Source organism: Dromaius novaehollandiae, chromosome W (assembly GCF_036370855.1).
Source record: "Dromaius novaehollandiae isolate bDroNov1 chromosome W, bDroNov1.hap1, whole genome shotgun sequence".
Taxonomy (NCBI): Eukaryota; Metazoa; Chordata; class Aves; order Casuariiformes; family Dromaiidae; genus Dromaius; species Dromaius novaehollandiae.
The window spans coordinates 42,582,474-42,610,473 of NC_088130.1; the positions used below are offsets into that span (position 1 = coordinate 42,582,474).

Genomic DNA, 28,000 nt, shown 5'->3' on the forward strand with positions numbered 1-28,000 from the left:
CGCTAAGAGCAAATTTGGCAGAGGGACTGCATTGTTATACTCTTCTGTTTTGTATATCATTATATCATCAGCTGGAGTTATTTTTCAGAACAATGTTGAGTGCCTATTACATACCGCTTTAGGCATGTCACTATATATTATTATTACACTGACCAGCCATTTTTCATTTTCATGGATGTCATGAAATGAGTCAGGGAGGTAATATTTATGTTTTAGGCATACAAGGTGACCCTCAAGAATGTTAAACAAATTAATTTTAAAGTAGCTTAGGTAAACTGCATTTAACTCCTTTTTTGATACTGTCTTCAGAATTAAATTTTATGTAGCTTAATTCAAATTCAAAAGGAATTTAATCAGATTGAATTCAGGTTACCTTAGTACCTAATAATCTAATGCTGTTCGAATACTCCACTTTAAATGCACCTCTTTAGTTAATTCAGATTCATCTTCTCAATTCTGATCATGTTATCAACTTCCCAGCTGAATTCCTGTGTATCCTAACTTGTTTTCTTATAATAAACACAACACTGCTAGGCTGGAGGATGCTAGTAGCCACCAGTATTCTCAACTTTGATACATTAGTGATCTCAAACCTCACGATAGCTGACCATCTGGGTAGCAAACTTTCATTTAACCTAAGTAAGAAAATAATTAAATACCCTTTTGGTTAGCAATAAATGAGACACTAGACACTGCTACCAAAACCACAGACCAGTGAGGAAAACCTGGACTCTACCAATCAAGATTTCTCTGTGACACTTTGCAAATACAGAGCATGGGTTCTGATTAGGTCGCAGGACTGCCTATGTGTGAGTGAGAAGTGAACCTAACAAAAAAGCAGTTAAAAAAACTCCAGGGCCAGCCAAGGAAGTACTAGTAGCTTGGCCCTGGAAGAAATCCAAAGAGGGGGAAAAAGAACTAATTTTGTACAGAATGCTGGCATAAAACAGGTTTGATTTTCTGAACAAAGAAACTGCCTCCTGTTGTTTGTCCCTACTGTATTCAGGGAGACAGAATTCTGTGTATGTTCTTTGTAAATAAAGAGGAACACACCCAAAAATCCCAGATTCTTCAGATGTAACTTGTTTTATTTCAAGAGTCTTGACTGAATGCAGAATTATATGCCTGGGGTACTTGATATTCAGTACATACCTTCTACTTTTCTAAAATCTGCTGCCTTTGTTAACTCTACTTCTCAGCTCCTTTTGCACAGATATAAGTGAGTATTGATCTTTGGAGAAAAAAACAGTCAACTCAAGAATCTAAACACTACTTGCATTTCTCCTTGCATACCGTGCCCTGATGTAAATAGCAGAATAAGTCACCATAATTTTCTCTCCTTGTGCCTCTGCCTGGCAAGGTAGAGCACCCCTCGGGAAAAGCATGGTTAGCACAGAGCCCTCATTGCCCCCGGCAGAGGGGTGGCCATGCTGGGGGAGAGTCTCCAGGTGCTGGCCTTTGAGGCATGGGCTGTTTTCAGCCAGTGTGAACTGACGTACTCCTCTGCAACAAGGCAGGTCCAGGGGAACATTCCTTGTCCGAGCTTGCCTTTCAGCCCTCTTGGTCTTCTGGAAAACTAATATAAATGATCAGCAAGAGGTAAAGGATGCTCATGGGGACCTGACTTAAAAAGACTATGGTTAGAATGAAGAAGTAGCTTGCAGGGTGGGGGGCATGAATTACGCTGTCTGAAGCACAGTATTCTTCTATGAATACTGTTAAATTATTCCTGTTGCAGATTACTTATCTCTGGCTTAGAAAAAATGCTCTACACCATAGATCCTACAACTGGATCACAACCAAGTTCCTGGGCTTTTAATTTCCCTAAGCTCTTCTACTAGGTCTTCTCGCTGATTTTGATCTCTAATTACCCAATTGAACAGTACACTAGATCTTCAAAACATGTCACCTGGCTTTCATGGTCAGAGTATAAACCAGTCCCACAGCTACACTTGTTATACCCTGGAGTAACAAATGGTGAGAATTAGTACATAGTTTGAGTATGAGAGTGACAGAACATTCTTGTTTCAGTAAGAAATAGGATGCTGTTTCCCGTTCTCCCTCTACCCCAAGACTCTCCTTCCGCTTTAGGTCAGAAGCTGAGGTGAGCCTTGTGCAAACACATGGCTTGTGGATATCAATGCTTCAGCTCTTTTGGGTGGGACACGTAATTCTTCTAACTTGCTGTTCTGCAGGAAGAATTTGCGCATCAGCTCAAGTGACCAGAAAAATGGAACCCACTGTAGACTGGTATAGCCTCTTTTTTATAGAATGCAGAGTTTCCATGAGGAGGGAAGGGGAGAGGAAGAAGTGATACCACGTAACCAGTTTAACCTTCAGATGATGACTTCCTTTCTAATAGATTGGTATTCTTGACAGCAAGATGAATGTAATTGCATTCTACAATGGCCCCTTGAATTCCAGTTTAGATTATCCCTGCAAAGGTTCTTTCTAGCTATCAAGGGTTTCCAGACCATATACTTTTTCCATTTGTATATGGGATGAGTGCTGGTATAGGAGGTGTAATAGCAGTTCTCTGTTGCAAGAAGGACAATTGCTTTCTGTGTTTCCAGGATCTGCCATGCACATTTTGTGCTGCTGGGTAGCACAATGAAGCTGAAGTACAGCCTTGGGTCAAGACCCATATCTTCACAAGGTCAAATTGTTCTTTATCTAACTCAGCATCTTTGTCTGCCTGCACTGCTGCTCAGGCAGAAGAAGAAGGAAGTTTGCATGTCAGGAAGATTGCTTCCTATTGCAGCATGAATAACCCAACTGGTAGCAAGTTGGCTGTGTGCCATTCAAAACTGAACAGCCAAGTCAAACTGGGTCAGATTTATGCTTTACTGGGGTAATGCTGTCTAGTCATACGCTGGCGCAGGAGCATTCTCAGATCAGCGTCAGCTCAGTCATGGGAGGAGGAAGAGAGAGCAAAGGAAGTTTGGCTGTCAGAAACCTTGTTTTATCTTCTATTGAAAATAGCCAACTGGCAGCTGGTCAGGCATTCAAAGTTTAAAGGTCTAGTGGCACCTGTTTTAGGTACATCCCTTCCTCAGTTAATGGGCCGAAAGCGTAAGCATCAGGCAGCAGCCTGAGCTGTTAGCTAAAGCCGTTTTCCATTTCAGCTGTGCAGTGGACTCCACTGATCTGTAAGTTCTGCATGTTTTTCTTGCCTCCATAGGCAAGCACCATGGGCACACAGCTCAGGTTGATATTGTCATCTCTGGTGGGTGAGGCAACTGCTGTTCCTGCTGTCAGGCCCAATCTGCTGACTATTTAAGACAGGCAACAGACCTGGGCTGCAGTTCATGCATGCTGAACTGGCTCCATGAGATCCTCTTTACTCTCATATGTGTCACAATTGGTTTGACTCTCACTTAGAAGGTAGTAAGTGCAATCAAACCCATCATAAATATGAAGCTACTAATTATTTTCTTGCCCAGGGAACCTGAACATGTGCCTCAGCTGCACAGGTAGGGCAGTATGCAGTTTTGCACTGTATTTTCATTTGGCTTTATAGTCTGACTTGCATAATCACCTGCTACTTTCTGCCTGAGGAGAGGACGTTGCAATTGCGTCTGCCTAGAGGAAAGAAGAATAAACAAATGGGGAGAGAAAAGGAGAGAAGGAATAAAGATTGCTAAAAAAGACATGGAGTACAGTATGATGGCAAATGAGGTGACTGATATTTTAAGTATTCCTCCTCTCACAAAGGAGAGCTCCATAATAATAAAATGTATACACTAACAGGGCATAGTTCAGGCTGCAAAGTGAAACACTGAAAAGTTAGCAGAGGAAAAAATAAAGAAGGTGTGCTGAGGTGGGTTCTGACAAGGCAAGAAAGGGTTCGAGCACCCCCGTCAGCATGGAAACCAAGTGCCTGTGCAAGTTTGCCCGGTGAGACAGAGCAGTCAGTGGTTACAGTGAGGTGGAGAGAGGGAGTCAGAGGGTCTGGAGGGAAGAAGCTCTGTTTCCCTAGTGCTTGGAGAAAAGTTTGTGGTTTTGATACGTAACTTTGCTTTAAAGATGTTGGAAACCTGTAATGAAAAATGAGAAGAGGAACATAAGAATTGGTTATCCTTGTAAGAGTGGTTTGCAGAGCTGCTAGGCCAAGGGCTCGTACCTTGCAGTGGGAAGCACCTCAGCGAATGGAGGTAGTACGAAGTGCAGGGAGAAGCTATAAGAAGTGAAAGACACGACTGCATTTTAGTTATCACTGTGCTTTTCTCCTCTGATCAGCTCGGGCTGGTATTCAACTGAGCTTTCTCATCCTGAAACTATTTGTGCTCTCCTGAAAGGTGTGTTTCTTTAAATAACTCCTCTCAACACATAGAGCAGGCCATAATGAATCCCCCCAGGTTTAGCTTTTGTGGAAGGAAGACCAATCGGTTATTCCTGGTGTGGACACACAAATGTCCCTGTTTGCAATACAGACAAAATAATGCAGTGTCTCTGTTTGGATTGCTGGTGTTTAGAAAATTTTGCCCAGAATACTCCCTCAGTCTTCAGCCATGTGTGCTCTGGGACCTGTTGAACCAGACTCTGCAGCTTTGTAAGCAGTTGCACCTCTGCTGGTTTTGCCTTTCAGTTGTCATCCAAGTACGGTATGGCGAAGATGGGCAATAAGATATCTCAAAGGTAATTGTTGGGCTTTATTCATCTATTTGCTGATACTTCTAGTAGTTCATCTTTTGCCACATTAGCAAGAAAACAATGGTTTCTTTTCTGGAGGAGAGAGGAAGGTATGGCTACACTTCTGTGTGATATATGGTCACACCTGCATTTTAGAGTGCAGAAATAATTGCAAAAACTACTCTGCATGGAGTCTGGACTGGGCATATGAGAAGTCAAAGCTCAGACCTGTCTGTCTGTCTTCTGCAGGCCTTTGGATCTGAGTAGCCGTGGCTGGAGTGTGTCTGAGGCCTGACCAGCTTGTTACAGCTGTGAGGCTGCCCAGGGGCCAGCGCTGCTGCTGTGGTGGCCCCCGGACAGGAGCCGAGCGAGAGGCCGAGGAGGAGGAAGGGCCGGGAGACACGGCTGGCGCTCCCGAACAGGCAGGCTGGCGTTTACCGGAGGCAGGTCTCCCTGGGCCTGGAGAGGAAGAGCAGGCTTTGGAGAGCCAAGCAGCACATTTTGTGTTAGTCAAGCTAGACTGTTTCTCAAAGTCAGGCACTGAGGGGTTAGCGAGGCACAAAATGGAGGACACGGAGGGTGTTCGTGAGGCGAGGGCCCCCCTGGCGGGAGGCCAGGCCCGGCGCCCCATGCTGCCCCTGGGGCCAGGCCCGGCCCCTCTTGCCAAGGGGTTTCCTCCCTTTCCCCAGGCAGAGCCTCCTTGTCCTCTGCTGCAAACGATGGACAGAAAACGGCGAAAAAAAGGGAAGCTAGTTCAACACTTCATGCCGCACTCCCGTCATGCTAGCCAGGCGGAGGCCCGCTGCAGATCATGCCAGCATCCGGCGCCGACAAGCCTCTGTGAACGCCTGCACAACCCTCCCCCGGGAAGCTCGCCCATGGCTTACCGTTGCCGGCAGCTCCACAGGCCCCAGAAAGTAAGTTGTCTCCCCATCTCAGCACATAGCTGAGGGCGGCGGGCTCCAGCTGTGAGCCCTGGGCGCCCGCCGGGCAGGATCTCCGCGGGGCGACGCCGGCCTCTGCGGCCGGGAGCGGGAGCCTGGCATCGTGGGGGTGCCCTCATGAGGGAGCCTGAATAGTAGTGAGTCAGCAGTTTAGTTTCCACAGAAAGGGCTTGAAGGTGAGCAGATGGGCCTGGTACTCTCATACCAAGCTTTTCATAAAAAGATTGAAATAGTTTGCAAACATGAGAGGTGCTTAGGAAGGCCGAGCCCGTGCGCTGTGGCGAAGTGGTCACGGCTGGCGAGCAGCAGCGGCGCGGGGCCTCCGCAGCCCCCGACGCAGACGGCGCGAAGCCCCACGTCTCTTCTGCAAAGCGGATGGGATTTCCCTCCCCAGGGCCCAGGGATGAAGCCTTGCTCAGTGTCCGTTTGCCGGATGCCCCCATCAGGAGATGATGCATCGAGGTGCCCGGGGCGGCGGACCAGTGGCCGGGCTGCAGGGAGCAGCGAGGGGCTTCCCTCCCTGCCCGCCTTGCCTCCCTGCCAGCCTCAGAAAGCGGCAGAGGGGCCAGCGATGTGCGTATGCCATGCAGCGAAAGGCCTACGCTAGTAAGACTTGAAACGCTAAGTATTAAATTAAATGTTTCTGAAGAGTTCGCAGATTTGAACGGTGTAAGGTAGCTTTCTAGTTGCTGGGCAACTTGGCCTCGTCTCCGTGTTAACGTCATGAGGAGGCTCTCAAATCAAAGAAATTTTAGGGACGTTTATTAAACAGATTGGAAAATGTTTAATATTGATACAATGACCTATTTTTTTATGAACCTAGATGTCCAAAATAGCTATGCTGTCTTTCTCCTTACCCCCCAAAGTTGTTGTATGACTCATGGCAATTCAGGTTGAAACTTTAAGGTGGAAAGTTGTTGACAGTTGAAAATGGAGAATCAAAATGGAGAAAATCTTCAGATGTACGAGGGAATGCTCCTCTCCTTTGACAACGTTGTAATTGAAGTGCTTGAGCAGCAGGAAAGAGCAGGTGGCAGATTATTTTTGGAGAAGGGAGCTTTAACTGCACTGACAAACTTGCACGCACATTCGCACAGCAAGAGCAAGTCTAGGTTTGCTGACTTTGCTGCTTTATGAAGCTGTTGTTTTGGGATGACATGAACTGGATGAGACCACCCTTCATAATCCTGATAGGCAGGATTTTATGGTTGCTGTCAATCTGTTGGGATTTTTTTCAAGTGTCTTTGAAAAAAGCCATATATGGAAACAGCTGCATTATAAATATACTCTGACTGACTAGACTGTTAATCCCTGGGGTAGAAACGCATAAAGATAAAAGAGAGGTTAACAATCTTTGTCCACTATGAGTTAATCAAGGGGTTCCCACTGTCTGCTAGTGCTCACATGTTCTGTCTCTAATCTGAAAAAAGAAGTGCAAACCCCAAAACATTAAAACATTTTTTTAAATTTACCTAAAAATGTTTAAATCTATGTCTTGCTTCAAAGTTAGGGCTTGTCTGTCATACTGGGGTATTCCCCTTTTATTAAAGCATTTCACCAGAAAAGAATGGACGTGGCAGTGTGGCAGCAGTCTCAGAGCAGGTCACCCTGAGCGGTTACTGTCTCCTGTAGAAAGGTGCCTCAATGTTCTGTGCACCAGGCTCCTAAAGAGTTAATCAGAGAAAGTGAAATGGAAAAAGAGGAAATATTTTTTAAAAATACAAAATAAAAAAGCAGAAGCATAAGAAAATGCAATTTGCTAGTTTGCCACCATCTGTCAAAAATGCATGCAAGTAATCACTTTGGCTACTCACTTTCCTCAGGATTCACGATAAGATCTACATAAAAATTGGTTCCATGTGGGAGCATAAAAATACAGAACTAAAGCCTGGGACAAATATACCTGAAAGTATGTGATTATAAGAAACTGAAGAAATAGGTCAGCCCACCTGCAAGATTATTAGACTCCCACAGTGAGAGTGCTGGGGCAAAGAAAATGAAAGCCTTGTATTATCCAACAGAGTATGAGTAGTAGGGTTGGTTCGTGCTGCATAGGGATTGGATCTGTTTCTGTAATTCAGGTAGAATCACCCACTGAACTTATAGCTGAAATCAAGAACGTGAGTCTGTGTCCCCATTAGATGTTCAGTACTGAAATGGGTGCAGTCATTAAAAATACTTTGTGCGGCAGCTGCTTCTTACCGAAAAGTGGGTTGAACAGGCTGCATGAGTACTGCTCATCCACTTCAGTGTGAAATTAGCTGAGTTTGCTTAACCTGGGGAGGATATAACCAAAATAGATTAACTTTGCATTGGAGTGGATCAGCCTTGCACAATCCATTTGTATGGTCTATTCTGCTGGTTAGTGGTGGGGTGGCTGCCTCCCGCAGGATGATGGCAACAAGCATGTATGGGCTACTGTTATCGTAAACAATTTTGGCCATTTCTGTAGGAAATATTTGACAATGATGGCATGAGTTTTGCCGGCGCCTAGTCCCAACTGGTTGCTCACGTGAAGTCTGACTCATACCTAACATCCCTGTAGAACCTGGAGTGCAGTTAATCTCAGTTTAATAAAAATTCTCATCGGGGGTAACTTTGAATTTTTTCCCCTCGAGTAAGATCACATTTCTTTTCAAGCTCCCAAGTAGTGTTTGCATGTCCGTTTATGAAACCTATATCATCTTGCACCTTGCTTGCCTTGGTGCTGCTCTCAGAGACTTCCAAGTACTAGGCACAATCCTGTTTCAATTTTACTGTAGCTCTTTTCACAGCAGGACTTCGTCATTGTTGTCAGTTTTCATTATATTCTTGTAGCGGGCTGGAGAGTTAATTCTCTCTCTTGTGCAAATGCTTTATATACTGATTTTAAAAATTCATCTTGTCCTATAAATGAAAGATCAATAGTTACATGCTTATGGAAAAGTCCTATACCATGTAGTAGAAAACGGCAAGGTCTGTGAAAAATTAAGTAGTCTGCAGAATTCTGTGGAAAGATATCATTCTGCATCGATTGGTATTTTTCTGGGATTCTATCTGCCACTTACCTCACTAAATTATCTATATTTCTTTTAGAGTCCTTTTTGTGATACCCTGTCTATCATTTTTATACTGGGCTCATCTCCATTAAATTATGCAGTAACTTTCCATCGGATAGAAACACATTTCTTGTTTTAAGACAGCTGCATCATTCTCACTTTATTATGCTCTGTCTTTTAGTAGATTAATTAGTGTCTTGATCATAATTTATTCTGTAATGATTTTCTATTGAGAACTGTAAGGCTACTTAAGTACATAAAACAAATACAATGTAAATAGACAATCCCATTTCCAAAAACATAGGCCCACATTCTCCACTGATGTAAATTGGCAGAGATCTGTTGAACTCAACTGCTCACACTGTCAGAGATTTGTTAATCCGGGAAGTACTTCACTGAAAGGGAATGGTGCCTGGCTCCATCTGAATTAGGTGATTTGTGGGATTGGACTGAAAATACAATATTGTTTTTATTACAGAATAAACAGAATGATTGGACAGCAGAAGGTTTGTTCACAAAGTGGATATTCTCTGTTCAATTGTACTGTGTAGGCTGATCACTAGGGAAATTTATGGAATATGATCCGACACTCCATTGTATCTGGGAACAGCCTTAGCAGTGATACCTATTTAGTGGTTCATCCTTGCCAAATGCTGAAATGACTGGCATGTGTTTTGGATCAGATCTTTGCATCATGAATCAGTGGGCGAGCACATTTAGCTGCATCACACTGCACAAGCCACAGGGTGTGTGAATTGGACAAGTCTGGCTTTGGGCTGTGTATGCAATGTTGGTATTTAAAGTAGGATTTTAATCTGTTGAAGATCTAACACACTGCAATTTGACACTGACTGTATTCATTGCTCCTGTCAGAGATAGATATCCCATCTCATTTGTAGCTAACTGGGGCTGGTTTTTTTCTTTTTAATGATCCTTCATTTTTTGGCATAACGTCTGTGTTCGTCCATGACAATACTTTAGATATACTGAGCCTTTCTCCACCTTTTGCTACGGGCTCAGCAATTCCCCCAGGAGTATCTGAGAGACTCTCCTTCTACTTCCTTTCTGTTTGTTTGAAGATTAAGTGAGCACAGTTCAGTTTTCAACAAAAATGAGAAGGAAAATTGTGAAAAGGACAAAACATACTTTTTTTCAAATATATATATTGTTGTAACCAGCAAAGAAGAAATGTTGAGAGTCACTGATACTGAGTCACACAGGAATGAATTAGGTCACTCCCCAGCTAAAGAAGTGTATCTTCCTCCTCATATAGAACTAGTTTATAATGTTCAAAGTGGTTGCTACCTGCAATTGAAAAGGAAGAAAGCAGAGGAAAAGAAGAAAACAGAAAAGGTCTACTTCTGTTTCCTTCAGTCTCTTGCATGCATTTCTGGTGTTTGTATATATAAGTCTTCTAGCAGTTTTTAAAGTACAACCCTTTGAGAATTAGAGACTAAATATCTTTGTTTATTTTAGTTATTACTTGAAATATTTTATAGCCAGTATTCCAGATGCTTTCTCTCTGTGTTCAAAAACAACTTAAAATGGGCTCTGTGAAGCTTCATTATGCCAGCTCCATCAGGATCTCATTCAAACAAACAAACAAACAAACAAACCAAGAACTTACTCATTACTTAAAAGTGATGCTCTGCATTAGAAAAAGAAACTTTGAACATCTGAGTTCTGAGTCTTCTGCTTATTTAGAACCTGAAATTACAAAGGTATCCCTATATTCTTAACTTCAGTTTTATAAAATGTCTGATTTTTTTTTTAACAGGGTGCAGATCTTTTAAACTCATTTAAGATAGATAGAAATTACATCTTTCTTTTTCAGCTTGGGTGAGGCTATATTAACAAATTCCATAATCATTCCAGAGCATTTCTTATGTCCACCCTGCAGTCTCTCTATCTCAGAGAACCTGGCAGCCCTTTTCCCCTTGTCTCCTAAGTAGTCCTCTACCACTCTTTCAGGCTTTCTTTTACAAGAACTACTCTTCAGTGGTGCTGAGTGAAGTATGACCTTGTCAGACCAACCCTACACATTTATTATATAAAATAGTTAGGATGTCGAGAACTCCTGATCCATTTCAATACAAACTAAAGGAACATCTCTAATATATGTTTATTTGTTTAAATTAATGCGATACATCATATATGCTAGTTTCAGGAGAACTGCTTTTACTACTGAGACAGAAAGCCAGAAACTAAATATTCACAAATAGGTTGGTCCAGTCTTTGAGTTGGGGTTTTAAATAGGAACCCAGTGTTCTGTGTGAAATAAATATATACAACATCATTGGCAAAATCTGTTAGGAGTACAAAATGTTAGCTCTGTTACATCTTGTTCAGCTAAGCAGACATGACTTATTTTCAAACTGTTAATAATTATTAAATACTTCTTGGAATAATAAATATAGTACTTATATTACTTCTTAACTGTACACACATAACAGCAGAGTCCAGCAGCACCTTATAAAGAGAAAAATCAGAGAATAGCCTCTAGATCAACAGGGAGTTATAAGCAGAGGAGTACGGCAACACTACTTCATCTTTCTGATAAATAACCTTCTAAGAGCATAGCAAATAGAACACAGCACAGAATGAACCTCTGTTACAATATTATCATAAAACATTTTATCCTTTGAGTTGCTGAGCACATAGCACCTATCTTTGCCGTCACAGACTGGAAGCTGCCTCGCAGGCAGGAGAACTCAGGTTTACAAGGAGATGGCTGAGTCCTGGTGGTCAAATCCAAACCATACCTTGTTCCAGGGTTACCAACAACATAGGACACAGGCAATATCTCTATAGGACTTGTGGGCCTCTGCTCAAAGCAAAATAAGGAAGCCGATCCCTTGAAAATTAGAAATGGGAAATAACTTAGTTAAGAGATCAAATTTCTATAAAGCATTTTCAAAGCTATTAAAAAGCAAAGGCTGTTACTGTCTGTTCCCAAAACAGTGCCAATGTAAATAGTGTGAAAATGGCTTGTGTTTGAAAAGCAAGGTGCTTCACAATGAAGACTGTTATTTCACATTTAGTTTGTCCCTTGGGGCCTCTATATAACACGTCTCTTGGACCCAGGTATACTATGTTCTGCAGTAGGGAGACTATCATTCTCCTAGTCCCTTTGCTTGGTACTCGCTCCTTTCCTCAGTAATAGTTTTGTTTGCAGTTCTTCTGACTGGTGACTTATGGTGGTTTTTAGATGCGTTCTTGACTGCTCTAAGATCAATTACCTTGGTTATGTATAAATTAGCTTAGTGAGACTATGTGACTAGTACAGTCTCAAAGCCTCATTGTAATGGAATATTCTCTGCTTTCTAGGAACGATTCAAGAAAAGGGAGTTACATTAGGAATTATTCCCAACTAGCATTGCCATTCTGGGGACATCTACTCCTTCCTACATGGCTGCATGTGGCTGGCTATTGCTTTTGCTGCAATTAGAAGTGGGACTGTGCAAGTGGATAACTCAGCTGCAGTAAGGGTGTGGCTGAAAGTGTCTCGGTTAACCATTCAAACAACCAGATTCGTTTGCAGTGATTTCCTTTCCTGATGACACCTCTGGCATTTGCCCTTACATGGTCTGTAAGGGAATTCTGGGGAGCCAGTAATTCCCCTGCATACCTTTGGTAGACATTTTCTTAGTGGTTGTGATGTTATCTGCTGCAGATAGATTTTCCACAGAACTCAGGACCAGGACCTCAGATGTATAGTACTCTCAACTGGAAGCAGACTATCCAACACCGAGCATTTCTGAAAGCTCTGCTCAGTAGTTTGAATACCAAACAGGAGCTGAGCTCTGCTGAAAATCTCTCCTCTGTTGCAGAGGACTGCTCTGTCTTTTTGTCTGGAATGCTTTTGATATGTAAACATTTGTCTCTGTCTTGATAAAAACTGTCTATCTCTCCCATAATGCTCTCAAATTTACAGACAACAAGCCTTTGCAATGCGTGGGTTCTACGCATTGCTGAAGTGAAGTGACTTGCTGAATGCAGTTCATCTGTATGATCGACGAGCTAGAAATTGCAGCTAGATTTCTGATTCTTTGTTTATTCCTTTATCATAAGAACTAATGTGGGTGCAAAAATGGCATGGACAGATCTTGAATGGGAACTACACCATCCTGAGACACATTTCTGTAAGTCAGTGGCTCCCAGCTCTTGGCTATGTAAGTTTAAGAATGGGAGCTTTCATCTTGCAGAGAGGCAAGATATTGCCAAGAAAGTAACTGAAGGGCTTGTTCTGATTTCTAAGAGATAATCTCCTAGCTCATGCTCAATTTCTACCAGATCTTTTCTCCTTTAATCTGAGAAAGAATACAGTTGTACACATTACTCTTGAAAGTTTCCTGATTCTTCTACTTGACCACACTGTCTTCCTTGAAAGATGGCTCCTTTTCCAAAGGGAGATACCTTGCAGTGGAAGCAAGGGACAAGTTATATGTACATGATAAAATAGTCCATCACTGAAAACACATGTTCTATGAACCTCTGAAATATACCTCATGTTGAGGGACATCATTCATTTTAGTCCCAGTGACCTACACTCCACTTCAACTTGGTATACCCTCTTTATTGTAAAAAAGTACCTACATCAGCTGTGGAGTAAATTACATTTAGAAGAATGACCCATATGTTTAAGCTTCTTATATCAACATTTTTTTCTGCCCTTCATTCAGAATCTTTCTTACCTATTATGTTTGAGCCCTGGAAAGTGAAACACCTTCTGCAATCTCAGACTGCACAAACGCTTTTTTGTGTGATGAGTAAGTAATGTTGTCCTGCGGATGCTGACTCACCAGTAGGTGTAGGAATTATTACTACTGTAAGGTGAGAGGTTTCTTATAATAGCAGACAGCTACAGGCCTTTAGCCTTAGCAAGCCATAACGTATTTGGTAAGAACTTATTATATGTTGAACATGATAAAAAGGTATTTTAAATCAAGATCTTGGCAGGTAAATAAAGAAGGTAGTAATATTTGGAAATGATGTACCATATGCAAGGAGTTTAACCTATTGAGCTGGGATACCAAAAAGACATAGGAATATTTAAAAGACCTTTTAAATCTTTATTTCCTTCTGAGGCAGCAGAATGGCTTGAGGCTGTTTGTCATATATCCTGAAGATGCAGGAACCAAGGCACTGGTCAAATAATTCATGCAATTAATGGAATGTGCTTAATGAAGTGTGCTTTTAGCAACTAATGTCACATATGCTTGTATGGGAACCAGAGGATGAGCAGCTGGGAAAATAGCATCAGTAGAACTCTTTTTTAATTATTTTTCTGAAAGGCCCAGACCTTACTAGTCAAGCTGTGTTAATAAGGGAAAATCTGTGACTCCGATAAGAGGAAATCTAAAGGCTTGTTTTCTCTGTGAGGTACTGTTTGCCTCGTAAGGGCTCTTTTTTGGTGTTGCTTCTAAGACAAAATCTGATCAGACTTTGGAATTTCAAAATCATTCTTGCTAGCCAAGATTAACTGAAGAGATAAATGGCAAAATTATATCATTTTCTCAATGAAATGACTCTCATTGCTTTACGTGCAATTACAGGAAGACTTGCAAATGCTATGTGCTGCTGCTGCTCATTAAATGTATTGGTCTGAACAGACAGTAGAACAAAATGTCAGCACAGTCTATTATATTTCACTTGAAGAATTGTTAAATGCTCTCATGCTGATAGAAATGTAGCAAAACATGAGCATCCCTTGTGCCAGAGGAAAAGCTTCTGTGGCCGTAACCAATTCCAGTCCTTTCAAAGCCTTACAAAGTTGCACTTTGCTATCTCACAAGACATTAGCGTTTCCTCTTAATTTTTTTCCTGTTTCTCATTGTAAGTGGTTGAACTAACACAGTCATTTCAGTAAACAAAATATTTGGATTGTGTTAGTTCTGAGACTGAGAGCACTTTCAGGCATGCCATATTTAACAGTACTCTTGCTTATATTGTGAAATGCTTAGTATTTTCAAATTTTTCTGAGACCTATGGTTAGAAGTGTTCTTATATATTTACTCAGATAATAAATCAAATGCTAAAGTATGTTGCTTTTTTGATAACTAGAAAACTGCATACAAGTCTTTGCCACCCCAGATAAAGGAAAATAAACTTCTGTACCCACCCCATTGTCTGCTTATACATCAAATGAATAAGTATAAAAATGTTATTGTTCCATACCTATTGCATTTCTTGGTGCCCTTGGACTGCTTTAGTCTTTGAATATACATGTTTTACCTTAAATTATCTTTATTGATTTGGCTTGCTCACCTCTAAAGACTGCTACCAACTTCCAGTCTCTGGTAAATTACAATTTATGCTAAAAGCTGTCTGGTTCCCATTTTCCAGCTATTTTAAAATGTTGTCCATTTAAACGCCTATAAGCATTGTTTGTTTTTCCATTTTTCTTTCCAGTAATTCTTTCAAACTCTTGTTCCTGTGTTTGAAATACAAGTAATCAGAGAGAGAACGGCCAAGTCTGCCCTTTTCAAAGGACCTAAAGCTGAGGTGTTCTTTGTTGTTAGCAAGGTCTCTCTCTCCCAGGCTCTCCTGCTTGTCTGAATTTCCAATGCTCTTCTCCAGTCCGCCTTCACTTAGCATTTCCTCCTTCTCACTGCAGTAGGCCTCTCTGAAGTCCTTCATCACACACTCTGGTTTGCCAGACAGATCTTGAGGCACATACAGCTTGCTGTCGTCATGATGGTACATGCCAGGGCTATACCGCTCTGCCTCATAGCAGTTGTCTTCCTCTTCTTCCTGGCACGAACTTCCCTTGGCACTCTCGCCGTCCGAATGAAATGAGATTCCCTTCCCTTGGCTTTTCTGGGAAAGATCAAAGGGCTCTTCCTGTTCCAAGCTTCTTAAGACATTTGTCTGGGACAGAGCAATTCTTCCTCTTCCAAAACCTTGTAGTGATTTAAGGGGGGAGAAAAGGTAAAATTTATACATAGCAAATTTTACTACATAAGGTACAGTTAAAGAATAAAAAATGACATGGCCTTCTACTTAATATTTTACCTTTGTCTTCCACCCAGCTATCTCCAAGCACTGTAAGGTTTACAGCTTATGACATCTCCTTTGAAATTCTGTTAAAAGGAGTACTCTCGTATCCACTTTACAGCCAGGTCAGGAACGAAACATTGTGTTGTACATGCCAGACACTTGATGAGAGAGCTAGGAATAAAAGTGAAGTGTCCTGGCCTCCTGCAAACTATTTTTGCCAGTGAACCTACCCACTTCCTCCTGTTTCCTATTTTTTTAAAATCAACACTTTGATCTAAATCATCACATGCCATAATCAAAGACCTACTTTTGTCCACTTTTTTCCAGAGGAGTGGAACAGATTGAACATGTTAACATGTTTGTTCTGTGGACACTCTGGTGCAAAGTTACTACTTTGAAAATGAAGATGAAATCATGTCTGATTGGTCTATGACCTCCACTCTTGCTGATTTTTACTCTCTCATCTGGTGCCACTACAACGCTCTATGCACTAGTTAGTGCTACAGCTTGAGGAAATCATTAAAATCAAATGATGATTCTGAGCTGTTCAGTACAAGTCTGAATGTGGTCCTGGACCTGGTTTGTCTTAATATTTGTCAGACCGTCTGCTCTTTATTTCTGTTCTACTTGCTGGAAACCAGGAGGCATCCATGGGCTCAGATATGCCCTAACCATTAGGATGCACAGAGGAAGGTTCAGACATTGCAAGCACAGTCCATCTTAATTAAAAGAATAATGGCGGTTCTGGGGTGAGGATTTCATCCAATAGCAAAAATCTATTAGGGCACTATTTTAGTTGCTTTTTTTCTCTTGGTTTTTTTTTTTTTTTTTTTTTCAATAATTGGATTCAGTTTCTGCAGGATTTATGCAGCCTCACTAGATACAGCTTCTACACTGCAACAGGTTGTGTTTGTTAAAATGCTTTATGAGCAGGTGGCAGCCCTTACAAATTGTCTGTGTCTGATAAGCCTCAGGGGCTAAAGAATCTGTGTACACTGAAAAGCACTTAGCCTGTCTTCAATTACAAGTAATTGTGTAACTAGCATGGTACTGTAGGAGGTTTACAGGAAAAAAAAGAACCATTTATATTATTACCTTTTAGGAGCCATGTAAATTTTATCTCAAATGTCATTAAAAGACGTCTCCATTCATGCCAGGCTGCCTTAAAGCCTGAATTTGAGGAACACCAAGATATCTTACCCATGAAGGAGTTATTTATCCAGAAAGTCTTAACAAACAAAATCTCTTGGATACTCAAACTCTCAAAACAATCCTCCCTAATTCCCCCACTTCTTTAGATAGCATTGGCATGTGTGCACACGAGGCTGATTTTAGGAAGTGTGTATGGTGGATGGGAGATAGGAAATGCTTTGCAGGATACTCTGAGGGATCAAAAATCCATATACTGTGAGATGGGGGAAGAGTGCCTCCTCCTGTCTGCTTGCTTCTTTGTAAGCTGGGTCTTGAGCTCATGGTCTTCCTCTAAAGTCAGCTATGTCAATGTGGCATAAAATAAATGCATCTTGAGCAGAAAGGCTCCTGGACTTGAAAGCATTTGGGCTTCCACTCCCATTCCAGACTGGAATCCAGTAAGTAGTGAGCAAGATTGCTGGTACCTCATGGTCACTGTGAAATTTTCTAGTTTTTTTGCTTCTTTCAGCTCTGAATGGATTTAAGATTTATCTTCATGTCTAAAATCATCTTATTAATCTAATGTTGAAATGGCAAAGATATGGAACATGATAATGTGCCTCAAACATGAGAGGAAAAACTATGAACTCCTAACCAGATGTGTCTGGGGAAAGAAACCTGCTTATCCATGGCTGCTAGGCTGTGGCCAGCATCTGGGAATTGAATCCTCCTAGATTGTTAAATTTATTTCATAAAAGTAGAATTACACCCTTAGTCAGGAAGATCAATGCAGTTTCATCCATGTCCTCCAATAGTTTTCCTAGCCCACTACAAGTGCCACAGTCCTAGCAAGACTGAGTCTGCACTAGCTTGCTGCCGTTTGTGTTTCAGTGTTACCCACATGTTGGGAGAAGCTCCACAGTGTTGGGGATATTGCAGGTTCCCTACAGTGAGGGGATGGGGAGGCCTGAGCTAAAGTACAGGGACATTTGTACAGCTTGATAAGTCCTCTGCTGTCACACTACTGCATGTATTCTCCCTAAAACCTGACAACAGTTAATCAGTGCACGAGAAATACTGTCCTTCGTGCTCACAAGTACTGTCTCATTTTGTTTCCATCTACTACTCCACTTTGGCCTGTTCCTCTGTGCCATAAGATATTTAGCCTGAAAGGTCTCTGAGACAAGGGCCAGTACCTTGGGGTCTCTGATCTGTAGCACTAGAGTAATACAGACAGCGAATAACAACTTCCCAGGCTTATGAGATTCAGTCTCTTCCAGTAACACTGGATCTGTGGCACAGGACCATAGATCTGTGGCACAAAGCACACTAGGGTGGTACTGATGCACATCTTCAAACCTCTCAGAGAACAACACTGCTGATAAATATTACCTTGAGAATGAAATCCTCTTTCCATGACTCCGTGTTTGACTTTCATGTGCCTGGTTAGGTTCCCCTTCAGGGTGAATTTGCTGGGACAGTAGAGGCACTTGAAAGGCTTACTGTCTGAGTGCAAGTGCATGTGTCCCATTAAATTGTGCATTCTGTTAAATTCCTTTCCACACAGCTGTCAAAAGCAGTAAAAATGAAAATTATTTGTACAGGTACTTTCAAGGTGAACATTCTAAAAGAAAATAGAACCTACCCTTCTAACTTCAGCCCTGGCAGATTCCTGCTGCAATTAATTTTTCTATCATAGGTACAAAGAAAATCATACAGACAAGAATATATGGTTGAGTTTGCCCTATTTAGGCCCTTTCACACAGCTGCTATTTTTTAAATTTGATGGCTAGCAGAAGCTGCACTGTCAAGAATCCCCCCAGATCAGTTAATGTTATTGTAAGGAGAGGAGAGACATAATTACGTAACCTGAAAAGCTCTTAACTTCAATGAAATCCGAAGTATGTAACTTACTGGTCAGGTGAACCATTTACTTTACAGTTGATAAATCTAGCCTTTAACCAAGAACAATGCTGGGCAGAGATGGAGGTACAAGATAAAACCAATGAAAGGTATCTATGAAACAGTCAAGCAGAATATCACTTCTCCTTAAGTGGAACTGAAATGACTGCACATTTTGCTTAAAGCTAGAAGAAGCAATTCCTTTTTTATTTGTTTTTTGCTGCCCCATTTTTCTCTGCTTCTCATCTTCTGTTTACCAACTTCTGTGTTTTAGTGTCTCTGGTGAGCAAGCTGGAATTTAAACAGTCATGGGACTGCAACGGTGACTCAGCTCTCCCTGGAGCGGGTTCCTGCCGGCTCGAGCCATTGATCCCGTAGGTTTCCCTTTGATGAAACAATAAGGGATTTTTTTCATTGTTGTTTTTCTAGATGAGTCCTTTTATAGTCTCATCTCTTATAAATAAAATGTATTCTCTAGACATGAGAGTTTGACATCACTAATATAAGCTTCTAGTCTTACTTGTCTTCTGGTCTTTCCTTATCAGGAATTATAATTTTATTCACATTCAAGTGGCTATTTCCACCCTCTGTAAACTTCTGTGTTTGCTTTCTACTTCAATTCCTCTTTGGAATGATTTTAGACAAATACTTTCAGCATCAGAATTATTTTATTATGATCTTCACTATTAAAAGAGCCAGAATCACCATTACTGAGTAGCTGAAAATTACATCAAGCAGTGTAACTCATCTGGGAGAAAATGCTTAAAAAGCAATTATTGAGGTTCAACCAAAGTTTTGGTCTAATCTGACTTTTAATTTAATTTATTTTGGTAATACAGAAGGTCTGCTACATTAATCTCTGATTCAAATTCACAAAGCCGTCAGCAGGAATATCAGGATGAGATTTAGGTTGTAGACTGATCCCGATTGAGGTAGTACCATATTCTTTTCTTCTTAAACCATATCTTGAGGGAAAATGGAAGCAGTATTGTAATTGTATTTTATTAATTGTATTTTATTAATGTAAAAACTTACAGGAATATCATTTTTAAATAAAGAACTAGAGTTGGGTGAATGCTGCAAGAAGAAAAAATCTGGAAATACTTGCTTTTTAAAAATTGTTTACTTGAACTGTATTGGTTTTCTTCTGTGATTTTCTCTCTGTACTTTTGCTAGAATGAACATTCTAGCAAATTAATTTGTCAGCAAAAGTGTTCACAGAAAAGGTAAAGAAAAAGAAAGCCCATGGAAAATGATTTATTAACTTGTAGAGTATTCATGAAAAACATTTGATTCCAAGGGTCATCCATCCACTTAGGAAAGCGGACTGTCTCTCCTTTGTATTCAGAGAAGGCTAACCTGCCTGATGACTTACATTCAGTGAAATGAATGCACAAAAAAACATTCTGAAAGTGCTGGGAGGAAACAAAGAGAAGAAGAAGCATCGATGAGCACAGTAAATTCATGAGGAAGAACAGCAGCTGATTATATCTTGACAGCAGCTGGAACAAGCTATGATGTATCAATATTTCTCTGTCTATAAGAATACCAAATGGTCCCTCACTAATACTCTCTCTAATACCTCTTAGCGGGAGGCTTCTGGTTATCTGCTTGTATTATGGCTAATCTGTGTCCTCGCCAACTTGCTTTCTGATAGCTATGTCTTTACCTCTATCTAAACTGATAATCAAAGAAAATCAGGCTGAAGAGTTGAATGGTTAGAGTACTTCATCCAAATCTGTATCTTAGTGAGGTATTGAGCATCAAAATGGGTCTGGTAGGAGCATTTCTTTTCTGGCAAGACAACATTTTATTTCTCTTTCTTCATAACGAAAAGAGAGGGGACTTTCTAAAGGATTGTTCCATGCAGCATAATACAATTTTTAGTCTCTGAATGAAGAGGGTAGGATTTCCATTTCCCAAAGTCATGCACAGTTTTAGGGAGGTATAATGTGTTCCTGTCCTGAAATCTCCTCTGAACACATGAGGAAATGGTACCAGAGTGGAGGGGTGTGGCAGGAAAATGAAAGAAATGCAGATACGAAAACTGTTTTTCAGGATGATGGCTGTGTGTGGCATAGTCTCTGGGTAAGCTGCCCTTTTCACAAGGCAGAAGCCAAGTTTCAAATGAATCTCTGTCATTCAGAGGGTGAGGGGAGCTGGTCCAAGGCTCACATCCTGGAAGATGACAGCTCAGAAGTAGCTGGGGTACAGAGCTAGTGCTCAAAAAATAGCCTGAGTCTGGGGAGCAAATGAAGACTAGGAAGGCATACAAGATTTTTTTCCTCTCTGACAGGACAGGGGTGGGAGCACTGATGGAGCAGATTGTGAAAGATGACCCAGAGTCGAGGCCACATGGGAGAGAGCCCCAGCAGAAGTCAGCAGAGAGGGTCTTAGCACCCAGAAAGATGGAAAGCTCATGCGAGAGATCTGGAGATAGCAGGAATGACAAGTTTGACGTGTGGACCTTTAGTTAGGCTCTGTAATTTAGATGAAATTGAATTCAAGCCCTGAAGATAACGACCTCAGCTGTAAGTCTGCTGAACACACTCTGATGCACTAGCTGGTGAACTGGACTTGGTGAACTGGACTTCAGCACAATGTCTTAGAGAAAGCCTTATTAGCTCAGCACTAGATTGTGTCTTCCTCAGCCACTGCACTGAGTATCACCCTTCTAGATTGGTCAGTCTGTTTTGTTTTTTCCCAGAGTACTTATAGCTCACAGTTTCTTGTTTTTTTGACTCCTGGTCTGAAACCACTATTTGATGTACAATGTAACCTGGCACTCCTGCAAGGAAAAAAGAGTGCCAAATGGACATGAAGATTGAATTTATCTCATAGGATCTTCCACACAGGAACAGGGCCCAGTTCATCAAAAGTATATGAGCACGTTCCTACATGGCAAAGAGCCTCCAGAGGAGATTTTGACGAGCAATCATAAACCAAAGTTGTTTAGATTCACTTTGAACTGCATATTTACAGGAGCAAGGAAGTTCAGATCGTCTGCTGCAAAGTGCATTTGGCTGGGCTGGAGAAAACATCATTATGCTCTCTGTTACCGGTCTGAAACATTATTGACTTCAGCATAAAAGCAGCTATAAATTTCAGTAGGAGCTTTCTTTGCGAATCAGAACTACACCGTTGCACCATTTGGTGCAGCTCCTTCAGAACTCTTCAGTGTTTTTGTTTAAAACAAAAATAAACAAGGAAGCATGGGTTCAGGCCTCTAAAAGCTACAGAGATGTTCACTCTTCAGAGAAAAATCAAATGCAGCTCCAGGCTGCAGCTGGATGAGGAAACAGAAGGGACAACTATTTGCTACTCGCTCACTTCAGATAGTCTGTGCTTAGCTGTGATTAGACACATAGGAAAGCCTCATGTTTTCTTTTGCTGTGAGAAAAAGGTAAAGAAAACCATGGCATGTGGTGAAGTAGAAAGGCTACTGCTGTGCTCCCCTTCCCTTGCATTCTTCTTCTTCTTTTTATTTTTTCTTCATAAGAAGGGTGTTCCTTTCCTCAAAGAGAGAGGGAGAGGGAGAAAGACTGTAAACTGTCCAAAAGGACCGTGAGAAAACAGGAAGCTTTGAAAAGTACAAGAGAAAGCAAGATGAAATCTATTTGCAGGCGGTTCCCCAGGGACATGTGAGCCATTGTTAAGCAGCCTGTTCATACAGCTATATCCTTCCTTCTGCTGAGGAGGAGCCTGGTGCCAAAAGGCTGCTATCTGGTCATTGCCTTAACCCTCTGAATACCAGCCAGAGAGGCTTGCTCGAGTCTTTGAAGGACCCCGCCAGACAGGCAAAGGATCTTCCAAACGCCAGCGCACGATTCCTGATTCTCCCTTTGCTGACAGCTGGGATCCTTGCTTGGTTCAGGGGTTCATTAATATATTGATTCAAACTCATCAGGCGCAGGAGAAGCTGGTTCACTGGGCTTCTTTGTTTCTGTTCTCTTTGGGACATTGGGTGGGGACAGAGAAGAAAAAAATAAGAAAAACAGGTGTTCCTGTAGAGCTTTGCTGGCTGGAAAACATACTGTTGGCACCTCAGTGTGTGGCTCACACTATTGGCATCTCCAAGTTTTAATAGTCTGTCATCATCAAATCCTGTCCTGAATACGAACTGCCAACTAATTGGCACATATCTCAAAAGCAGCATTGGTCCAGCTCAGCATCCAGAACGGCTGAACAAATGATTGAGTTTCTTTTCTGAAATTTCAGAGGTCGGAGGAGGACTTTGTCCAAATGGGAACAAAAACACGAGTTTGCAGGTATGCTCAAAGAATCAAAGTCCCCAGCAGACCTGACATGGGAATACCCACGTATTTCAATACTAGAAATTATTTACCTGTATAGAATAACATAAGCATTAGTATACAAAATAACATTTTACTAGGACATAAATTAAAGTGAAACAAAATGCTAAGGTTGAAAGCCTTTGCTTTTATTTTTTCAACGTGAAAAGCTTCAATGTTATCAAAGCAAAATGAAGCAAAAAAGATTCGTTTTGATATTTTCCTAAAAAAAAATTATCAATGAAAGCCATACTTTCCTATGACATTTTGAAGTTCTACATTTTCCAAGAGAAAATAATTCCATTTTAAAATTTTCATCCAGCTCTACTTCTCGATGAAAGATTCCTTTTGAGAAAATATTTAATTCTATGAAGATGTTGGATGAAAGAGTTCTAGAAATTGCTTTCAGATCAATCTTCAATTACTTATGCATAAACTGGATAATATGCTGCACTCCATATTTATAGTCCTCTTAGAGCAGATCAAAGTGGGAAAAAAACTACAACCTTTGGCTTCACAAGGTATGACTGCACTAATGAACCACATAGGCAGCAAAAAGAGCAGATGTAGTGCCCAGTACTGGGTAAGAAAATGAACATTAATAATTCATAAGGAAGAGACTGGAGATGAGCAGAGACAGGAAAGCCAAAGCCTCCAAAGTTTATGGGGAGGGGAGAGAAGAGGGGATGGAAGGAGAATGTCAGCCTCCGCTGTGCAGGAGGGAGGGAGCAATCCTGCATTCCCAGGGGATCCTAAAAAGGCAGGATGTATTTCTCAGAAAGCCATTTTGTTACGATACTGATGTCCTGCCCTGAATTTCAGTCTGCTAATTATATTCAGCCTGTTCAAATCCCGTCCACAGTTCTATTTTGCTGTGGCTTTCTCTGAGTCCTTCCCTGAACAGTTGCATGGCAGCACTGCGTGAAGTCGCAGCTGCTGCTGTTCCACTGTTGTGCTCTGTGGGGTGCAAAAATGGATCTATCCGTTTAGTCAGTGTTTCAAGCTATTAAGCACTTAGACTTCTGTTTGGATGGATGTACTAAGCAAATGTCAGGTATGTTTATTGTCCTCAAATGACAGTGGCATTTAAATTCTCACTAAGCAGAGAAAATATTTCAAGATGAAAGTTACTGATATTGAAGGGGAAGGGAGTAAATCACAGATATTACCTCCCTTCTTTTGGGCTAACTAAGCAAAACCTAGATGAAGAAAAGAAGCCAGGCTACTATTTTATGTTAATTTAAATACAATTTTAGAATGTGTTTTAGAATGTGTCTTGCTTTTCTAGTCCTACCATATCACAGATGATAACATCACAGAAATATCCAGGGAATTTATGACTCTGCCACCAAAGGAGATACACTTACCTTGCATTTAAAGGGTTTGACATCAGAGTGAACAATCATGTGGGCCTTGAGAGTCTGCTTTTGCACAAAGCTCTTGAAGCACAAATGACATTGATAGGCTCTGATATTGGTGTGGATCAGGACGTGTCGCTTCATGTTGGCCAGCAGAGTAAATTCCCGGCCACAAATTCCGCATTTGTGCTCTTTCACACCCTGTAAGGAAAGAAAGAATGAGAAAACTCAATAGAGAGAATTATTTTCTAATCCATTTCGTCTTGAGTATAGCAATATATATTCTGCACTACAAAAGCAGGTAATAACTTATTTTGCTTACAACATCATTTGCTCAAACAATAGATATTGATGTATCTTGGCAATTTCTCTTAAGAATCTGAGAAGCAGAAAAGGAAAACAAAATGTAAGCTTAATAAAAGAATAAGTTTATTTCCATCAGTAAGTTTACAGAGCAACACAACATAGTAGCATTCTCTGCTGAGGAACTGACATCTTCTCTGCTCTACTGTATTGCTTATGTAAAGTATTGGTCAAATGTGTACACTTTGTAACCAGGAATAAAAGTTAACCAGTTAAGAGACTAAGGCCATGCTTGCCTAAGGTAATTGAACCTCATGGGCTTCAATACTATTCTAACAAAGACCTACCTCTGTTCTGAAGAAAACTATAGAAAAAAATCTGATATAACCAAAAATTACATCACATAGTTAAGCAATGACACCAAGTAAGGACATATATGATATATTCAGTAAAGAAAAAAAGTCCTATATATTCTTAGTGGGGTTTGAACTAACCCAAAAGAAGTGACTCCGTTTTATCTGGTGTTTACAGAGCATGCCTAGTATTCTGTATGCCATCCTCTCACTTTACTAACACATATTTCATTTCAACATACTTGTCACACCTGTGTAGTCTAACAGCCAGCTACTCAAAGTCATTTAGATGCTGTGAAAATCAATGAGTTTGCCACCTAAACACTTCAGCAGTTTGAGTATAACTTGCTGCAGGTAATGAGGATGTACTAGTTAACTGCTCATAACAATAACTCCTCCTGCGGGCCCCACTAACAAAGAGGACTGGTAAGGATCTCTCCTTTTGTGCCGGTCAGTTGTTTTCGTAGAGTTAATTGCGCTGTACAACTGTGAGCATCACCAGCAGCTTTTAAGTGTCTACCCATCTGACCTGAAGCTGCATTTAGGCAGCTAAGTACTGTTAATTATGTTCACAGCTGAATCCACCCGCAGCTGTGGACGAAGAAGCAGAAGCTCTTTCAGGGCCCAAGGGCATTGCATTTCCTATGACAAAAAAATTACCAGGTTTTAAGTTAGCAGAATTTTGTATGGTAAATCCAAAGACTAGGGAATCTCCAGAAAAAGAAGAAATGATAGTAGTGTAAAGGGAAGAAAAAGCAAACATGGAAGTAGAGGCTGTGTTTTTCTTAAAAAAAAAGAAAAATGCCTATAAAATTAAAATGCTGTAGCTTTCTGTATCTTTAATACTTTTAATATAAAGGCCAAAATTCAAGCATTAAAGGAAAAATATGCAAAACTGGAATAATTTTTTTATAAAATGTGGAGTTTGTTTATTTGATTTGTATTTATAATATTTTTTGAAAACAGATAAACTTATTTCGGATGTTCTTGAATGGAACTCTGGTATTTTTCCTATTTTTCAAAGTGATCTTTGTGCATGTGCTCCAGAACCTGCCCCTAGTCTGAAACTTACTGATAACAATGGCAAGATTGCCACTTGATATGAGGGTTATAGTCCTGTCTGTCCAGTTCTATTAACTGATATTCTCAATAACTTATACAGAAAAGGGAAATTTTGTTAAGTTGTTTCTTTCCCTAAATGTCATGTTATAATGATTCTTCAAAATCTGATAAGTAATAATATATTTTCTTTTGCTGCGTGTATACAGCCTTCTACATATCCACCTACTTCCCCATTAAGAGAAGCAAAGCAATAGGTTTGCTTTTCAGTAGAAAATTCCTGTTGCTATTTCAGAGGGTTTAGGCAGCTCTACAAAATTATGTTATTTTACAGAAGGTCATTCTGAAGATAAAACCCAGAAACAAAGAGATGCAAATACAGTTTTGGGAAGTAATGCAGGCGGCATAGTTGAACTCCTGTTTATAATAAAACGCTTGTGTGTGTACTTTCTTAAGACTGGTGGAGATATCTACTTTCTGCTATTGCCAATACCACTGGGGTTTTTGCGTTGCAAAAAATTCTGCTGCTGGCAAAGGGCCAGCATGATGCTCTGTAGGCTGATGACCTTTCTGGGGACCCATGCGTATCCTTAATAGCCTGTGATCCTTGGACTGCCTTTTGGTGCAAGGGCCAGCGCAACGCGTAATGGCTTACCTTGTGTGTCAGGGAGTGTTGTTTGAGATGGTGGGGCTGCACAAACTCCATGCCGCATTCAGTGCAGATGTAGGGACGAATGTCTTTGTGCTTCATCATGTGGTTCTGCAGCTGGCTGGGGTACTGGAAGGTCTTATCGCACTCAGTGCAATTGTACTGTATAGGGCCACGGTGGGTTGTTAAATGTCTCTTCAGCTGGGCCAAGGTTGGGAAGTCCAGCCCACACTCCACACAGATGTTCTCTCGGCCACTCTCGTGCTTAGACTCGTGTGCCTTCAACTCGCTGGGATAGGCAAAACCTCTGCCACAGATCCTGCAGTTGTAAGGCTTTATGTCACTGTGTTGCATCATGTGTCTCTTAAGGTGACTGGTTTGAGTGAAAGCCTTATGGCACACCTGGCACTTGTGTGGCCTAGTGCCCTGGTGTGTCAGCATATGTGTGTGCAAGTGGCTCAGCTGCTTGAAAAGCTTGCCGCAACGGGTGCAAGCATGTGGCTTAATGCCGCTGTGCCCCAGGATGTGGGTGACCAGGTTGTACTTGGATGTGTAGGACTTCTCACACATTGGACACTGCCAGCGTTTCTGTTCACCCCCCACGTCAACATAATAGCTATCATCTATCTGAAGGTTGACATCTACTCTTTCCACTTTCTGTTTATTTTCACCACTTTCTCTTGCTTCAGCCCTCTTGAAGGGTGGCTCTGGAGGCCTTTTCATTTGAAAGGCGTTTCTGAAATTAAAGTTTGGGGGCACAATGAAAGGAAACATTAAGCCAGGATGGACTTTAGGATAATAAGAGTAAGGAGCCTGCATGAATGCTGGGCTACTGGGCCATGCCATGTTAGGCTTTACAGGTTCTTGCTTGATGGGCTTGGCTCCAAAGTGCTCCAGCGTTCTGTAGAACTGAAAACCAAAGTTGCAGAGGTCAATCATCTGGGAACTGTACTTGGGCTGTGCTGGCTGTTGAAACATCAAAGGGAGACTGGAAGAGCCTATATCTTCAGGTCTGCGGGGTGGTGATGAGGAACCTTCAAGAGCGATAGAAGGAGGCATTTTTGTTGGCATGCTCTTGCGTTTCCGAGACCCTCCTTCCAAGGACCCCTGGAAAGTCTCCATGTCTCCAAGGGGAGGAGGACCATAGCGGAAATGTGAGAGGTGCGGTCTGAATTCCTCACTAAATGGAGCTGTTCTGTGGGGCTTTGTAACAGGGCTTAGTGGCGGCAGGCAGCGGGAAAAGGGAGATGCTTGTGTACTGTCCACATTAAAACTTGCTTCTTCGTTCTTCATCATATTTAATTTCTTCTGTGTTGCTGAAGTTCCTTTAAACAAACAAA

The 28,000-nt window shown here is 41.3% G+C and overlaps 1 protein-coding gene across 2 annotated transcripts in view; it reads right to left on the minus strand.

Annotated features, from left to right (window-relative positions):
- Positions 1 to 10,717: 10,717 nt before the first annotated feature.
- The window catches only part of LOC112988740 (zinc finger protein 366), a 36,414-nt gene continuing 19,131 nt past the window's right edge, over positions 10,718 to 28,000 (minus strand). Inside the window, exons 3-7 of one of the 2 annotated variants that reach the window (XR_003260612.2) lie at positions 26,667 to 27,985; positions 24,306 to 24,497; positions 18,137 to 18,311; positions 14,882 to 15,516; positions 10,718 to 11,468 (exon numbers count right to left, since the gene is read on the minus strand). Coding sequence is in view for 1 of the 2 variants with exons in the window: in XM_026109431.2 (XP_025965216.2) it covers positions 14,981 to 15,516; positions 18,137 to 18,311; positions 24,306 to 24,497; positions 26,667 to 27,956 (2,193 nt within the window). In the remaining variant the exon portion in view is untranslated. Of the gene's footprint in view, positions 15,517 to 18,136; positions 18,312 to 24,305; positions 24,498 to 26,666; positions 27,986 to 28,000 lie in introns of both variants that reach the window. The other variant, XM_026109431.2, reaches the window with a different exon arrangement.